The sequence below is a fragment of the Hemiscyllium ocellatum genome, chromosome 20 (assembly GCF_020745735.1).
Source record: "Hemiscyllium ocellatum isolate sHemOce1 chromosome 20, sHemOce1.pat.X.cur, whole genome shotgun sequence".
Lineage (NCBI taxonomy): Eukaryota > Metazoa > Chordata > Chondrichthyes > Orectolobiformes > Hemiscylliidae > Hemiscyllium > Hemiscyllium ocellatum.
In genome coordinates this window covers 27,256,341-27,275,075 of record NC_083420.1, presented here as the reverse complement: position 1 = coordinate 27,275,075, position 18,735 = coordinate 27,256,341, and the positions used below count along the sequence as shown (strand labels likewise).

Here is an 18,735-nt window from a genome sequence, read left to right as displayed (position 1 = left end):
TAAAACCTGAAGTTATCTTGGAGCAGCGATTTGAAAGAAAGTCTAGGATTTACATGTTAATCGACAGAAACCTGCGCCTCTATTTTAACTGATTAAAGACTTAAGAACCATCTACGTTTGTTAGATACAGTCGTATAAGTTGTATAACCCTTTTATCCTTTATTTACAAATTCTGCGTCCAATGAATTCTCTCATTAGCTGCCTGAGGAAGGAGCAGAGCCCCCGAAAGCTTGCGGTTTCAAATAAACCTGTTGGATTATAACCCGGTATCGTGTGATTTTCAATAAAGATGCAGTACAGCAGGAAAGAAGAACTCATGTAAGTGTATGAGAAAAGCCAGGTGTTTGTAAGCAGCCAGAACTCTACCCTCTCCCCATGATGATGAGCGGTTCGGTCACAGTTTCTCAGCCGTTTAACGATCTCTCCTCACCTGTCCTTTTAAGGGCTGCTTCCTGCTTAATTGTCCCCAAAAGGACATTTCTTTGAGAATGTTGCCTTCCTGCCTCTTTCCTTAAGGATCAGTCCTCGGTTCTGGTGCCATCTTGTGGTAGTGGCTGCAGGGCCGCGGCCTGTTGCTTAGCAACGGTTGCGATGACCCGCGCCTGCGCCAAGCAAGGCGGGAACGGGCGGTCTTCTGAACCAGAGCAGAAACGGCCTAGTTCTGGGCAATGTTACCGGCTCCTCAGGCAAGAAGGTACTTTTGTTGTGCTTTGTCGTTTTGCAAAATGCTCGCTGTTGTACTTTTATGGTGTGTTTGACCCTCAGGATGCCTTAAAGTGTTTCACAAACAGAATTTTTTTTGAAGTATTATAATTTAAGGAACGCAGTAACTAATTTGAACCCAGCAACACCGCACAAAAAAAGCAATCTGTTATTGACCAGGCAACATGTTGAGTAACGGTGTTTTGAGGAAAATTATTGTCTAGGACAATAAGCAGAACTGAAACAAACATAGAGAACGATGGAGAAACTCCAGAGGTGCGAACATCTCAGCAGCGATATCTTTGATTCCGGCAGGACTCCCCTGTTGGGGTGGGGAGAAGAATGTAAGAAAAGTGGAAATCAAATATAATGTGGTCCGATTCTGAAATTATGGACAGTACCTAAGTTAGACAATTGACCATATGTAAGTAATTTTGAGTTTATTCAGCAGCAGTTTAGATGTTTTAGCTAAGTATACACAAAGTGATGGTGGATTGTTTTTTGGATTGGGGGCTTATCAGCGGTGTTCCACAGGGATCTGTGCAGAGTCCACTTTTGTTTGTCATTTATATAAGAGATTTACGTGAGATTAAGGAATTTGCAGATGTCACCAAGGTTATCTAAGATTACAAAGCGATCATAATCAGTTGGGCCAATGGGCTGAAGAGTCGCAGATGGAGTTTAATTTCGACAAATGTGAGGTATTGCATTTTGGTAAGGCAATCAAGGGCAGGACTTGTAAAAGTAATGCCTTGGGTAGTGTTGTAGAACAGAAACCTAAGGGTTCAAGTATATAATTCTTTGAAGTCTGCATCACATATAGTCCGGATGGGTAAGAATGCATTTAAGATGCATGCCTATTGCTCAGACCTTTGAGTGGAAGAAGTTCGGCTGTTATTTTGAGGTTGTGCAGGATGTTGGTGAGGCTTCATCTGGAGTACTGTATCCAGTTCTGGTCTCCCTGTTTTAGGAAGTGTATTATTAAGCTGGAGAGGGTTCAGAAGAGATTTGCCAGAATGTAAACAGGAGTGGATGGTTTGTGTTATAAGGAGAAGCTAAATAAGCTGAGACCTTTTTCACTGGAGCATAAGAGGTTGAGGGGTGACATTAGAAATTTATAAAATCATGAGAGGTATAGATAAGGTGAATGGCAGGTGTCTTTACCCTAGGATGGGGGAATTCAAGACTACGGGGCATATTTTTAAAGTGAGAGGAGAAAGAATTGAAAAAGACAAGAAGTAATTTTTTTTAAGTGTGGTTCGTGTGTAGCATGAACTTCCAGAAGAATTGGTGGATGTGGATACAGGTAGAATGTTGAAAACACATTTAGATAAGTAAATAAATAAGAAATGTTAGGAGTGATGTGGGTCAAGAGCAAGCAGGTTGGACTAGTTTAATTTGTGATTATGATTGGCATGGACTAATCAGACCAAAGGGTCTGTTTACGTGCTATGTGTCTCTGTAAAGGAACAAAACTACAATCTGTGACAGTTAAGACTGTTCACTCATACTAGAAGGCAATCAGGCCTAGACAGTGTTGATCCTAGTGGTATCCTGTTCTCTGACTAAAGTGTCAAGTAACTCTTTCCTTGGTTTTCCTCACCATTCCTGGTCCATCTCCCATTTAAAGAAGTCAGCTGCCTGACTAGCACTGCCACCTGATGAGGTATGTTCCTGTTTCCAAGCACTTGTTGTTATACTTTATTTCTAGACACTGGCAAGTTACCCTATATCAATTACCTCCCTCTTTTACCATCTCCCTGCTTAAGGTCATTCTAAAACTTGCTTCAATAAGTGGTTGAAGAGAGCACCAGAAAATGCCTTGACATCAATTCAGGAATGTAGTGACCTCAGTACTAGGCATACAGTTTTTTATGACTTTTGTCTCTGCCTTGTCGTGGTCCCTGTCTATTTAAGAATACTATATCATAAGAATTTTACACAGTGCTGAAATTACTTAAATAGTTTGCTGTGGGCCCTAATTTATTTCATGACTAGTCCTCCTACAGAGCAATACTACCTCAATACTGATCCTCTGAAGGTGCACGATTCCCTTAGCACTGACCTTCCACTGGCGTGGTGCTCTCTTAGTACTGACTCTGTAACAGTGTAGTGCTCCATGAGGTTAAAGAATGAGAGGTGATGTCATTGAAGTGTACACGATTGTGAAGGAGCATAATGGTGGGTATTGAGTTTTTTTTTAACCCAAGCTGGAAGCATAGCTTCAGGATATGGGGTCAGTCACTTAGTTCTAAAATATTGAGAAATTTCTTCACTTTGTGTCTTTTTAGAATATATTGTGTATTGAAACATATTTTTGACTCTTAGGGAATTGTGAACGTGGGGAATAGAAAAGAAAGTGCAGTTGAAGTAGAAATCTGTTCATGATCTTACCAATTAATTTAGTTTTCTTATTTCTTCTGTTCTCAGATATGAACACAGTCCCCTGATTATTTTATATTTAACATTGTGTTGTCCCAAGGCTTGAATAAAAATACATTACATCAATATGTTAATGTTTAAATTATTTGGTGATTGGCTATCGGTTGGATATTTTACAGGCTTTCCTCACTATTGGTTGAAGCCATTAAGGAGTGTACAGAGGAGGAGAGAAAGCTTGAAGATGAGCTAAAGAGTTTTCACAAACTTCTGAAACCTTGGTATAACTGTCCCAATTTGTTTCTATTACACAGAATGTCTAACGTCCCATTGTTCTTATCTTGCGAATAATAGAACTTGTTTCAGACAGTTACACACCCACGCACACCGTGAATACATTGCTACTGGTCTTTTCAACACATATCCCGAAGTGAAAGTATTTTTATATTCCACACATCACAGTTCAAAAGTGTGCAATTGTTCCATATGTAACTTTGGCACTGAACGTGATGTAGACATAAATGTAAAGCATTGCTTTACGCTGATCCTTTTTGTACTAAATTTAGTGTGCAGAGAAATTTTAGACCAATTCCTGTTTAAGTCTAGCTTTTGTGCAGGTAGTGGTTAGACCTCAGTTTGAATCAAATTTCAATGCCATCTTGTTTCAGGAATGTGTACAGTTATTAATCTTTAATATTAGTGTCCAAAATAGATCAATCCTTTAATTAAAGGCAAACTCCTTTCTAGCGTATTATGTTTATTATTAAAACTTTATTGATGTCTGTTCTCAGGAATCCCAGCACTAGAGAGAAACCAGCAAAGAATGGAACCACTACCAGCAGGACAGGTTTGCCTAACTGAATTTTCCAAAGAAGCAGAGAATTCATATTTTAGAAACTTGAAAATTCCATCTCAAGAGGTTGACTTCTGGTTCATGTACCACCTTTTTCTGCTTTGTCATTACCTCCCCTTAGTTGCTTCTTAACAGAATTTTCTTTTACTTCAATTTGTAGAAATTTAAAGAATTCTTATAGTTCATGAATTCTACCTCTTTGTTGTCCTTCTTTAAACCCTTCAGAAGCACTAAGTCTTTTGGTAAATATTGTGGATAAACTAAACACCATACTATACTTGTGTTGTAAGCAGGGTATCAGTTTTCTGTATAATCTCCTTAAACTTGGATCTGTGCATCTGATGTACCAAATGTTTTATTTTGTACAGAGCTACACAATAACAGGCCATTCAGGTCTTTGAGCTTATTCCATTTCAGCACATGAACAAGGTCTTTGGCCCAAGCAGTCCATATTGATGGTTATTCATAAGCAATATTCTAATCACGTACATCTGCACTCTGTCCCTACATTCCTTCATCTCTTTTTCAGCCGCCTATCAAACCAAGTCTAATTAGGTTGCAAACTCTGGTAATGCAGTCTGTAATCTGAGAGTTTTGTTTCTGGAGGATTATTTGCATGTGTCCAGTCTGTTTACTAATCTCAGATGATTCCTATTTTTCTTGCTTCTCTCTAGAAGCATGATTTTGTTTGCATTGTGATGTCATGAATTAGTTTGCCTAAAGCTCAGCGTCCCTTTTTCAGTCACTTATTAAAATGTGACTTTCGAGGTGATGTTTTTTGTGAGATAGCCTCTGCAAAATTAACAATAATAACCTCATGATAAAGAAGTTCTCAAATATTTTTTGTTTTCAAAAAAAAAAGCTTTTTGTTTTGGAGGTAAGCCTGTACCATGGGGATTTCCAATATGTGATTCAGATTCCTCATCACTGGTTTCACTGGATCCTTTCCTCTAGAGATTCTTCCAACAATGTGAGTTTAATTCCTGCACTGCACTGGCTGAAGCCATGAACTACTCTCCTTCTCACCCTTGCCCCACGTTTGAGATGTGGTGACCCTTGTGTTAAATCACTACAAGTTGTGTCTCTCTAAGGAGAGAGCAGCCATATTATCCAGTCAGTCCATGGTGCCCTACTCTGGAACAAGAATTGTATAATTCTTAACCCCCACGATCTTTCAGAAGTTCTAAGGACTGCTTATCTCATGGTTTTTTACACAGCCCAGCAACATTCAGCTGCTCTTAAAGAGCTGGAATTTGCTTTTTTTTTACCTTTATCGTCATCCTCCTTTTACTTTGTTCCACTAACACATGTCTTGTACTAAATAAAAACGGAAAAGGCCACAGATGCTGTATATCAGAAACAAAAACCGAAATTGCTGGAAAAGCTCAACAGGTCTGGCAGCATCTGTGGAAAGAACACAGATGCTGCCAGACTTGCTGAGCTTTTCCACAATAGCTGTCTTTGTTTGTGACATGCATGTCTTGAGTAATCACTGTGGGCAATTTACTTTTTGAAATGTATCATAAATTCTTGATTCTATTGCACAAAATGCATGAAACGAGTTTTCCCCATCAGCAGTGGCCCATTTTAATTTTTTTTTTCTCCAGATCTCACCCCAGTGAACCAAGTTAATGATGTGCTTACCACTGTGGACTCATGGCTGGAGGGTCCTGAGGGCCACTCTGGGGTGATAAGCAGAGTATTAAGGATCATTATGGGTGATGGGTAGAAGATCATGAGAATCACTGGTCTGTTGAATGATATAGTGGATTAACAAGTCTGAGTTTAAAATTGCAGAATGGGAGCTGAATCCTCATCTCAATTCACTTTGTTTTTTTTGTTCTAGAGCATGCTTCTAGTTATGAGGAATTGCAGGAGTTGGCATTGTTGAATAGAACATTGGCCAAAGCTCTACGAATTCGACAAACCCATCAAAACGTGTTTGAAATAAAGCAGATCCAACCACATACCTCTGATGACATCACAGTGCCAACTAATGCAGGATATGGCATTGTCAAACATCCGCAGGCAGCCAGCTACAGAGATAAACCTCTAGAGGATGTTTTGTCAAGGACACTGTGGTCAGGTAGCAAGACAAAGCTAGGTGGTGCCAATATGAACAATACTTGTGGAAAAGTGGCAGCATCAGAATGTAAGGAGAGGTACTTATCAAGCCATTTAGCACATGGAGTTGCTGGGAAGAGGATTGCAGCACATGCTGTCTCTTCCAGGAAACCAGAATCTTGTACATTGAAGCTGCCATATAAAACCAAGCAGGATGTGAAGAGAAAGTCTACGTCATCAGCTGTGGGCAAATTAGTTCGAGGCTCCTTGCATACCTCAGGCCTAGTTAAAACTGCTGCTATACAACAAACAAAACGATCTGCCTCAGTTGACAGGGCAGGAAACAGAGCTCAACAAAGTAGGCTCTGGTCCTTGAAAACCATTCCAAGAACAATTGCATCTCATAATGGTCTGAACCTGGAAGATACAAACATTATTCAAAGAACAGTTACACCACACAGCATGAAGATTTCTGCATTTGCAGACTCGGCTCCCAAAATGACATCCCCTGTCATGAGCCAGCAGAGGGCCAATTGTATGAAAGAAACTGTACATATGAGTGCTTCTGAACAGAACATGCTCCAAAATGAAAGCTCTTCCATGGAGAAACTCAAATTATTCACCCTTCAAGAAAGTGGGTAAGAGGATCATAAATTTACCTTAATTTATGTTTTTTTCTAAACAAGCATTTGTCTTTTGTCTTTTTTTTCCTGATATGCTGTACCTTACATCTGTCTTCAAATTTAATGCAGTTGCAATGAAAATCTGAGTAAGGTAAAGACTTTGTCTGAAAAGATAGAATACCTGAAGACAGGAATATAGGTGATATGTTGGAGCTGAGTTGTATGCACTGAATGTGTGAAATTCTTTGAATTTCCTCCACAAGACGTCAACAAGCCAAACTCCCAATTCTTTGTTTTAACTTTTATTTTGATTCTTGGGTTCTTGTTCTGATGGCAGTAATGTGTGACAAAGTTCTAAATGAATGCTAGCAGTTCATTGGATCCTGGTCGATTATCTAATGTGCTCTCAATAAGATCCCTATCTTCCTCTCTAGCTTTGAGTATTGTTACATTCTAGATGAGCCAATGCAGCATTTGAAACAATGTTCACCAGAAACCAGGTTTTGCAGCTGCTGATCTTTCTGGCTCAGTATCACTAAGCAGATGGAGTTGCTCATTCAACTGTGAGGGGGTGCTCAATGCCCAGGACTAAGATGATGTATAATTAATCCTAGAGGAGTAAAGATTTAAACTTTTAAAAAATTTTGCGAGAATCATTATTTATCCAAAACTTTGATTTTTCAAGGTAATTCCAGTGTTAATGTTCCTGTCAACGTGATATAGAACCAGCTCCTTTTATTATCTTGAGATGTTTCACTGGGAAAAGGAATGAATGTGAGGCTTTCTCCAAGATTATGGAAGGTTTTACAAACAATTGAGTTTTCTTAAGGTTATAGAAAGGAGTAGAAAGACTTGAGGATATTGGGAGAGTAGGATTGGGATTGCTTAGCGTGGTGCCAAAGGGAAGAGTGAAGAGGTGATGAAAAATGCAACATTTAAGAACTGAAGCATGTGAGAAGACATTTATGGAGGGAGTAGTTGAGCAAGGATGGGGCAAGGTTATGGAGGGACAAGTTTAAAATTCAGTCTGTTAGATAGTAGTGGATGAGTGTAAGTCAGTGAGGAAAAGGAAACTGGGAAATTGGATTTAATTTAAACTCTATTGTGGATATGAGTTCTGATTTGATTGTAGCTTGAATAATTAACAGTTTTCCATTGTTGACAACTTTGAGATGTTGATGGACTTTATGAACTATAAGTCACCCTTAATCCTTCATAGGTCAACACTGAAACTTCCTTCAGAGTGGAGAAAGCAGCGATGTAGAAATGCACGGTAAGCAGAATCTTGGAACAAAGTTGTAGAAGCTGAATATATGTTTCCCTCATAACCTGAAATACACATCCTGTTGCCTTGATTTCAAACATTTTCACTGTTTTAAGATGTGTTTTAACATACTTGTCCTGCCTCACCATTGACTTTTTCAGTAATAAGTGGGACAGAGAGAAGAAGGGTACTGTACATAGAATACTTCTTGACTTCCCCATTATTTCCTGGCTGAGCACGTAAGAGTGGTGATCAGCAGGATTCCCCTGCACACCTACACATACCAACTACTATCGCTATCACCACCACCAACCCATGCATTTTTCTTTTTTGCTTTTATGCCAAAATCTGAAATTGCCCAATCTTCTCTCTCATACTGTAGGAGGAGTTACTCATAGGAATATCCTAACCACAGTAATAATTTTGAGTGGTCAAAAGAGCTGAGCAAAGGCAAATACCTATTATTCATTCTGTTTTTGTCTCCTAGCTTATGGGGACAGGTGTCTGCCAGTGAAACTGATGAAATCCAGAAAGCAAGCTTCATGCAAAACATTCACTCAGCAGTATCCTTTCATGTTGAAGATTGTGGAATGTGGGTAGATACAATTAACAAGCACAAAGTTAAATCATTCAGAATTTTTCTAATTTTGGTTTCTGAATTTGAATATCTGAATTAATGTCAATAGAAAGAGTTAACACAGGAAGGAATTACTGGTTACTTTGAATTATCACCATAGATTTCAGTTTCAGAAATGTTGATTCCACCATATTCTGTTTCAGGTAGCCCACTTGTGAAGAATTGAAATTGAACCTAATCTTTATATACTTAAATTTTTATTTACAAAAGTTTACATTACAAAGATATAACTCCAATCCAATAATTTAATTTTAGTCTGTTCATATATACTTGTGAGACAAATACCTGTAACAGAAGCAAAAAGTGTAAAGGAAACTTATTGACTAAAAATAACATTCCTGGGATTTTAATGCACTTAAGCCTCTCCCTACATGTAACCTGCTTCCTTTAATAGGATTTCAAGTTCATGCCCACTGCCTGAATACATTCTGTTAAAAGCCAGTGTAATGAAGAGGAACACTTACAATACAATCTTACAAAACTTTGCTTAACCTCAACGGAGTTCCATTCGCAGCTCCCACCTGTAAGTTGTGCACAGATTGAAGAACAATTGGACAACATCTATGAGCTTTACAAATGTATTGACCAATATGTACGTACAGATTTCCAAATCAATTCTTCAGGTATGTCCTTTATAAATTATTTGTAATTTATCAAACATGACCATAGGAAGAGATTAGATGTGAAGCACAATTTGTACAGAAGGACAGTTTCTCTGAGAGAAGAACTTTGTCTTTCCAAAAGACCAAATAGGAATAACACTCCTAGACTTTATTGCAAGCAACAGAATGGAGTCATACTCTAAAGAAAGCCTCCACTGCAGGGTAATTGGTGAGCATGCTATTCATCTCCAGGATGTTCCTTGTACAATTTGACCAGCTCGTGTAGGTAGTTTGAAATGAAGAGAAAGTTAGCATAATTTCTAGATTCCATTGACTATATCAGCTACTGTAGCATTTTTCTTGTATTGAAGAACTAAGAATCAGGACATAAGCAAAGATGAAAGTAGTGAAGAAATATTAAAAAGCAACTAGTAGGTGAGGTCAAGATAGGGACAGAAGGGCTACATCAGTGTGGCAGTTCCTGTATAGAGAGAGAGTTGGGTAGGAGACCTTCCAGCAGATACTGATCTGAACACTGAGAATAAAGGAAGGAAGAGGATAAATAGCACAGTTAATGAAAAATATTGATTGTATTAATTTAAAATAGCCAGGCAATAATTAATGCAATGGAGGGTGAGATTTGAACTAGAAACAAGTAAATCAATATATTTGCCAAATGTCAAACTTGACGTTTCCAGGAGAGAGAGAGAGAGAGAAAATATGTGTATAGATGCGCCTAATTGGAGAAGGAAAGAAATTCAAACTGGCACATTTCGTTTTTAGCAATTCTTGTTAAGTTTGATACTTAAATGTAATGTCCACTTTATATCGTTAATCTTGGATCAAACTGTTTTATTGAATCAGTTACTACACACCTGAAGCAGGTTGGACCTGAACCTGGTCCTCTTTGTCCAGAGATAGGGACGCTACCACTGTGCTATTAGAGCCTCTTTGATTTGCTTTATGGTGATGATTCATATGTTTGTATACACCTATCAAAAAAATTCATAAGTTTGTTTTGGAAGTCAAATTTTCTATTTGGTAAGTCATACTTCCTATTTTTAATGTGACTTGTATAATTAGATTTGATTTCACTTGGTTTTGAAAGATCAACCTCTGAATATTGTTTTAGACAAAGGAATTCTTTGAAATGTTTGAAGAAATTAGAAGTTTTAGATATTTTAAGTCTTCGGCAAAGTCACTGAATGAAATTGAAAACTCAACAATAAAGAATCGGTTCATCAAATTGACAGATTCTTGAACTATTCAAGAAGTTGTGCTTAACTTGCTCAAATCAATCCATTACCAACATTTTTATATTGTGTTCCTAGTGTGTGTATATATTTTACTTCAAATGTTTTCATATTCTAAATGCCACTTATTCATTATTGAAGTTGAATAAAACATATTTAACTGTTAATATTTGAATTAAACATTGTTTGTTTGTTTGTTTGTTTGTTTGTTTTGGGAAACAGACACATCATTAGCTAGTTAACCAAAACAATTGTTTACATTTGCATCCTGAAGGGGCATTGAGCTATTCATCTGTTCCTGTTAATGAAAAATTGTGCTTCAGAAACAGCACTTAAAGTGTTGGCAATATAATTGTGTTACAGCCAACACACATTTTAAAAATTCCTCAAAAGATCTGCATTCTCATTCAGTATTAGGATTCCTGATAGTGTGTATAGAAGATGATAATTGTACTCCCATTTGTCAAAGGTCCCCTCAGTTATCAGCATGAACGTGAGAGTCTTCAGATACTGGGGAGATGCCAAGATACTGTATCAAGCCTCATTCAGCAGATTGAGCAGTTTGTGGATGGTGAGTGATTGATCTTTTCACCCAAACAGTAATTGATGCTGTGAATTACATCTTGATTTTGATGCTTTGTTTGATTCCGGTTACCTCAGGCTGACTATACCCCATACACTAAAGGTCTGGAGCAAATAAAATCCTAGAATGGGTACAGCACAAAAGGAGGTCACTTGACCTGCCATATTTGTGTCAGCTGTCTTTGACAGCAACTCAACTAGACCTCTCAACCACCATTTCTACACCCCATTAATATTTTTTCTAATCAGGTAATTATTCCATTTTCTGTTGAATGTGTTGATATGGTTTGTCTAGGAAAAACATTTCAGGCAGTGCATTTGAAATCCTAACCATGTATGATGAATAAAATGTTTTCCCTTGTCTGTCTATGGTTCTTGTACCAATCACCTTAAATCTTTGTCCTCTGGATCTTGACCCTACTGACAATGGATACTATTTATCATATCTATTTTGTCCTGATACTCTTGATTTGATATGGGTCTTCAAAATCTCCTCTTAGCTTCTCTAAGGAGAACTCTAGCTGCAGCTTCTCTATCCTGTTTACATATCTGAAGTCTTTATCTCTGGTACTCTTGTAATATCTTCTTAAAGTTCTGTGCCCTGATTTGGAGTCAATACTCCTGTTGAATTCACCAGTGATTTATAAAGGTTCACCATACCTATGCCTTTTATTATTCTTTCTATTTAAAATCCCAGGAACCTGTATAACTTATTACTTCCTCATCCTGCGCTGCCTCAACAATTTGAACCCATGTACCTCCATATCCTCCTTCTCCTGGATTCTCTTTGGAATGCTCTTTGACATTTCCTGGCATGGGAGTATCACTTGTAAGATAGATATTTGTTCTCCTTGAGCAGGTGGCAGCTTTCTGACAAAGGGACAGAGAAGGAATAGTATTTTGTTCAAAGTCAGGACATTGTGGTTTGTAAGGAATTCTGGATGTAGTGACATTGTTTTTGTCCTCCTTGGTTGTAGAGATCACTGGTTTGAGAAGACACTGTAGAAGGAGAATTGTATCCTTCATATTGTCTCTCTATCATTCTTGCTGCCAAAATGGAGCACTTCAGATTCCTCTATATTATATTTTATGTACCACATATCTGTTGATTCTATAGTCTGTCTGTCTTATTTACTACAATGACTAACTCACTTCAGAGTCTACAGTGTCTCCCAAGTTTTGTCATCTACATACTTTGAAATTGGGCCCTGCACAGCCAAGTCAGGGTCATTAATATACAAATAGTTCTTCAATAACGTGATGGTTATAGTCTTCTGCAACCCCACATAATAGAAAAGTTGTGCTTCAGAAACTGTGCTTAAAGTGTTGGCGATGTAATCATGTTACAGCCAACACACATTATAAAAATTCGTGTTTTAGAAACTGTCCCTAATTTGTCAATCGTGTTACAACAAATTTGCATTAATGAAATGTGTACTATCGCAGAACAATCTGTAAAGAATGGTAGTAATACAGATCCCTGAAAAATCATGTATATATGTCCCTCCAATACGAAAAGCCAGATAACACTACACTTTGTGTCGCACAGCTAGTTTTTTTTTAATCCATGCTTTCATTGTCCGTTTTGTTTCATGGACTTTAACTTTGCTGTATCAAATGGCTTTGAAAGTCCACAACAACTGTATAATCCTTACCATCCCTCTCTGTTAATTAATCAAAAGTTCCAATCAAATTACCTGATTTGTCTTTAATTAATCAACACTGGCTGATTTTTTCACCACAGAGGTTAAGGTCACTGACATGTATTTGCTAGATTTAGTTTTGCACCCTTTTACTGGCTAAGTGTGTAACAATTGGAATTCTCGAATCCTCTGGCACAATTCTTCAATCTAAGGAGGGCTGGAAGATTAAGACCAGTGTCTCCGCAATTTTTCCCCTTGCTTTCTCAGTATCCTTCAAGTGTTCCATCCTATCAATGTATGAAGCAAAATAGAGATTGCAAGAAAAGCTCAGCATGTCTAATATCTGTGGAGAGAAACCAGAGTTCACATTTCAAGGCAAGTGATCCTTCCTCAGAACTGATGGTAGCTAGGAAAATGTCAGTTTGTATGCAGAAGATAGGGTGAGAAAAGGAAGTAAGGAGTAAATGATAGTGGAGATAGAGCCCAAAGAGAGAGAAGAACAGTTGGACAGGCCAAGGAATGGATAATGACCTGGCTAGAATGGTGAATAGCTATTAATGGAGACTGTTAATAGTTAACAATGAGTTTTGTATAATAGCAGACTCTCTCAACAATCATTTACTCCTTACCCCTCCCCCCACCCTATCTTCTACATATAAACTGACCTTTTCCCATCAGTCAATTTTGAGGAAGTCACTTGACCCAAAATCCAATTTCTGTCCACAGATGCTGACAGACCTGCTGAGTTTTTCTAGCAATCTCCACTTTTGTTTCTGATTTACAGCTATTTCAGCTGTCATATATATGGCCAGCCTTGTTTCTCCCCTTTACAAATTCCTAGCCAGCCACAAGATTGCAGAGTTTTTCCAAATTTCGAGAAGTAAACAATCTACGAAATAAGCTATACTTTAACATCCTGAATTAACAAAAGGTACATATAACAGAAAATATTGTGGTCAAATATCCCATAGATATCCCGGAGGTGCAGTTAAGATCGATTCCACTGACTTCTAACCAACATCGTTTCTCCGCCACCCCATCACCTGACATTACTGATACAAAATGTGACCTCCTCTCTTCTAATTCTTCATTTCCAAAGATTAGCTTCTGAACTTCTTTAAAAATTCTTGTCACTTATTTCTCAATGGCTGCTCTTGGGCTGTTACTTTCTTACCCTGAAGTTGCATACCACTGAATTCCCATGACTGCACTCCAAAACGTACTCCCAGGCCCAATTCCAGTTCTTTTTGCAAGCAACAAGCCTCCCTATGCTAATACTATGCTGAGGGTTCCTCTGAGTCCAATATTTCTCAATTGCCAAGTACATGCTGCGTGTAGCTTCCTTTAACTTCACTTACAGCTGCACCGGATTGCTTATCAGGAGTACTTCTGAACTCCAATCTCAACTATTTGGATCCAATGCCTCCCAGAGCTTCTGTAATCCCTGACTGTTCAGAGTCTGTTACAAAAGCACACTTCCAGTATAAAGCCTCTTCTCCTGCTGCTGATCATCACCCCACATCTTAGCTTTTCTGCTGCCACTGATCTTATTGTTGGGTTTTTATGTCAGCACCATTGCACAGAATCACCATTCTGAGGACGGCAGAACCCTCTCCAAGTTTGCAGTTGCTAAGAAGAATCAGGAATAAAAACAGAAATTGCTGGATAAGGATCTGTGGAGAAAGATCACAGTTAATATTTCAGGTCGAGGTCAGAATTGAGGAAGGTTTACTTGACCTGAAACGTTATCTCTAATTTCTCTCCATAGATGTTGCCATACCAGTTTTTTCAGTTTTTATTAGAATCAGGAATACTGGGCTGAGCACATATGGCCAGTCCTGCTTCACGCATACAGTGGTACACTAGGGATATGATGAGAATTGTCATCAGCTCTTGCTCGTAAAGAAAATGTAAGTTTGAATTTCTTAACTGCGTTACCCCGCTGCAAGTTTAGATCAGACATAAATCTTGTTATGGACCAGACCAGATCCCTCTAAACATTTCAAGAAGGTAGCCCAGACTCTAACTTTGCTAGTTGTTTTCAGCAGGTGTAAAACGAATATTCCAGGAGAAATGCTACTGGTCAAACCACTTAGTTTTAAACAAAATGGAGTTTATTTACAAGATTATGCATGAAACACAAACAACAGAAAACAGAATACCGAACAACTTAATGTCTCTGAAAACTCAGCAGAGGTTAACGACTCTGTTAATGATCCCAACTTAATGATGTTGTTCCAAGTACTTGCAACAATCCCCATAAAGACCCCTTGGCACAAAACGAATAATCAAAAAGGTTCTTACAGGATAGAAGTCAGGGAGAGAGTACCAGCCTGGACCTGCTTCTTTGGGTCCAGCAGCTCTTTTCACACTACTGCTTAAAGCCAAGTGAAACCAAACCAGAGAAAAGCTGAGCTGGGAGAACTGACCACTCCCCATTCATTGTACTCGTTCTTTTTTAAAACTTGAAAACCTTCTACTTGAGGCAGTATCTCTTAGCTATTATCAAATTGGCCCTAAAATCCTTCAAGCCCGGACTTTTCAGAGTCTGTGTTGTTTACAACCTCTCAGCCAAAGAAAAATCTAAGGCTTGTTAAAGGAGCAGCTTTGTCACAATCTGTCAAAGCATGTGGTGCAAGGGTCTCAGTTGGCTAGATGGCTGGTTTGAAGTGCAAAGGGTACCAACAACAAGGGTTCAATTACTGCTCCAGCTGACATTATCATGAAGGACTCTCCTCCTTAACCTTACCCCTGACCTGAGGTGTGGTGACCTTCAGGTTAAGCCACCACTAGTCTTGTCTCTCTATTGAGAGAGCAGCTGTATGGTCTGGTAAGACTATGGTGATTTTACCATTACCTTTGCATCAATTGAGTCATCTTTCACAATGTCAACCAGTCAGTGATTGACATTAGGCAGTTCTGCCAGGAGATGCATTGCAAGTGGTCCAAACTTATTTCCAGCTTATATTAGCACAGAATGCAATTACCTTAGCTAAACTATTCATGATCAGAAATATCATAATGACAATTCCCAACAGAGATTAAGGTCTGTAGTTCCACAGCTTATTTGAGTTAATTGAGCATTTTCCCAAGTGCTGTGGCAGGATTTTCCTTGGTCTGTCTGGTTCAATCACATTTTGGAGGTTGTTAACCCACCAGAGCTAGCTAGTGTTTCCCATGTCATCATTTGACTGTCTGTGTTTTATCTGAGAGTAGCTGAAACGTTTTGGACGAAGTTTGGGAGCTGTTGGACGGTCAACTTCAAAAAATGCAAATGTTTTGGTGGCAAGTCTGCACCTCTCCTATTCTACTCCACACTGCAGGAGCTGAAGGAAATGGAGGCTCTCCGGTTTCAAGTACATACTCTCCAAAGACAGATTCAGATTCAAAAGGTAATTTCCATTGGAACTACTGTACATAGATGCAATATTAAAACAGGATATTTTAATGAGAGATTCAAGATTACCCCTGTTGCTTCTGTTTCCAAAGAAAGTACCCACGGAATTTTCCTTCTGATTTTCTTGCTACCTGATTATTACGACATGAAACAGTTAGCAGCATTGGTTATGATTTTTTTGAGCCATTAAAGAAACAGTCTTGTGTTTGTGAAATGCCTTTCATGATAATAGGAAATGTAAAGGATATGGCAGCCAACAATATACTTTTAAAATGTAGTTACTAGAAACACTTTAGTCCATTTGATAACAGCATAACGAACAGTTCACTTGTTGTGACATCATTGAAGGTTAAACATAGGCGAGGATGTAGCCACATTCTGCACAAGGCCTAATAAAAACAAATCAAATTACAGTGACATTGGTTGAGGGAAGAACAGTAGCCAGGACCCTTAGTCTTTAAACTCTGTTCAGATTTTTCCACGTTCTCAACAGGAGATGAAGCCTTGCTCCAACTTCTGTCTTAACGTTAACTTCTGAGACAATACTGCATGAATGGGTCAGCACAAATTGTATCTTGTGGGCTTTTTGCTGAACCATGTCTTGACTCTAGTGAGAGTTCTACTCACTGAGACACATTATCATGACATCTTTCACTGCATCACTTTACTGCCCTCCATTTTTTTGTGCTATTGAAGAATGATTGCCATGTTGTGAAATGAATTGTTTGTTTTCATAATGCAGATTAATTCAAGAGGATGTGATCACAAAACAAGAAAAATATCATCTTTAATCTTTGTTCTAATAGTTTAATTTGATGAGTATGGGGAAAACAAGTTTTACAATGGGCCCTTACTTGGTTGTATCTTCATTTCTAGCAATGTTATAGTGTCAGATTAACAGAACAGAGAATAACACTCATTCTTACTCACAAGAAAACAATGTATTTCTTTCATTGCCAAAGCTATAAACAGGACATCTCTCCAAATCCAAATAACACCAGACTAGTTCAGGTATTTCTATTGTGCCTGTTTGATGGGGAAGTACATTACCATTTTGTACTAAACCACAGAGAGGCTGCTGAGGCCTAGATCCCACCTCAGTTGAGGATACATGCTGGCATAATTTGAATCCACTCCAGGACACTATCTAGAGAATACTGCAGAAGGCAGCCAGGATTGAATTTACTAAGTTGTGATGCTTACCATGATGAAATAATCAGCTTGGGTCAGGAGTGAGGCAATCAGAAGTTTGTAATAATGTCCACCCATTTGCATTTGAGTATATAACTGAATGTAAATTTGATTTGCAATTGGGAACTGATCTTGCTGACATTTCGTTTTCTTCAGGCTATGGCAGAAGAGCTGCTTCCCATTCTATTTTCCTCCATGCCTCTGGAGCAATCTGTTTCCTACCTTTATCGCGCTGTGTACGCTGAGCTGTGTGAAGGAGGCGAGCAATTTCCTGCCTTGGTGCAGGATAACATACCCGAATGACTGAAGCAACTGATGCAGCCAACCAGTATTTGCGACCATAATTCTGACAAAGATCCAGGCCGGCAAGGTACTTCAAACATTTCAGAATAATTTGACCAGAAGTTTGTCTGGAGAAGCACAAAAGATTTCATACAGATTGCTCATCTCCAGCACCAGCCATACTCAGCCCAATCACAATTTCCTCCTTAAGTGCCACTTGTAAGGATTTTCTGTGAAATAAGATTGGACAACTTCAACTCCCTTCCATATCAAAGAAGGCCCAGAATTAGCACTTGATGGTCAATCTCTATGGGAAAGAACAGTGGATTATTTGGTATGAGAAATGGAAAAAATGTTATGCAGATGCAGTGTTCATAGCTGAGGTATTTACACTGCATCTAGCCTGTACTGTACCTGCCTTTTAATGTTCCATTCCAGCATTAACATTATTCATATTGATATATAGCAATATACTTTTTGTATTATGCATATACACCATACAAAATCTGTACTTATATTGCTAGTTGAATGAAAAAATATTCAATGATTCTAGAGTTTAGATTTGTGCAGCTATTAAAAATCATCAAATGTATTCCTTGAGTATATGTATCCAAAGAAGAACTGTCACTGGCCAGCTCATTTGAACTTCTCCACCCAGAGGCATTGCTTTATTTCTCACTTTTCATCCAAGATTCTGATTATTTCTGGGAACCAACTCAAATACATTGTCAACCTCCACATCGGTGAACCTGGATGGTGTAGTAATCTAGGAATATAAGCGTCAGTCTCCTTTTCTAGATTCACTTGACTGGGAAAAATGAATGACTTACAGGATGAATTTACAGATGTAAGACATTTTTGTTGTGAAACTTGGGCATTTAACTGAATTCTAATAAAAGGATGGCAACAGGAGACTGCTGAAGTGAACAGATCATGTGAGATGTAAGTTAATGCAGAGAAATGTGAAATCAGAGGTGATGCACTAGTGGTATTTTTGCCAGACTATTAATCTGGAGACCTAGGTTCAAATCCCATAATGCCAGATGGTCATACAGTCACCGAGATGTACAGCAAGGAAACAGACCCTTCAGTCCAATTCATCCTTACCAACCACAGAGTCCTACAGTAAACTGATCCATACCAACCAAAATGTCCATCAATGCTAACCTCATTTCCCTGCACTTGGTCCATATCCTTCTGAACCTTTCCTGTCCCAAGTATTTCTCCAAATGCCTTTTAAATGTTGTTAATGTACCCGCCTCA

The 18,735-nt window shown here is 38.5% G+C and overlaps 1 protein-coding gene across 2 annotated transcripts; it reads left to right on the top strand.

Annotated features, from left to right (window-relative positions):
- Positions 1 to 615: 615 nt before the first annotated feature.
- Positions 616 to 18,382, top strand: LOC132825191 (tubulin epsilon and delta complex protein 2). 2 transcript variants are annotated; one of them, XM_060840237.1, is made up of 10 exons: positions 616 to 694; positions 3,264 to 3,362; positions 3,873 to 3,928; positions 5,781 to 6,636; positions 7,841 to 7,894; positions 8,373 to 8,448; positions 9,037 to 9,145; positions 10,847 to 10,948; positions 15,819 to 15,994; positions 17,347 to 18,382. In XM_060840237.1, the coding sequence occupies exons 1-10, from the start codon at positions 669 to 671 to the stop codon at positions 17,491 to 17,493; spliced, it is 1,701 nt and encodes a 566-aa protein (XP_060696220.1). In that variant the 5' UTR covers positions 616 to 668; the 3' UTR covers positions 17,494 to 18,382. The 2 variants fall into 2 exon arrangements, with proteins under 2 accessions (XP_060696220.1, XP_060696219.1); XM_060840236.1 differs by having other exon boundaries at positions 9,025 to 9,145.
- The last annotated feature ends 353 nt before the right edge of the window (positions 18,383 to 18,735 follow it).

Bases quoted from the DNA above. Each gene is read 5' to 3' on its own strand.
- LOC132825191 (XM_060840236.1), top strand. From the start codon at position 669: ATGTTACCGGCTCCTCAGGCAAGAAG. The intron at 3,929-5,780 runs GTTTGCCTAACT...TTTTTGTTCTAG, and splicing joins AACCACTACCAGCAGGACAG to AGCATGCTTCTAGTTATGAG. The intron at 10,949-15,818 runs GTGAGTGATTGA...ATCTGAGAGTAG, and splicing joins GATTGAGCAGTTTGTGGATG to CTGAAACGTTTTGGACGAAG.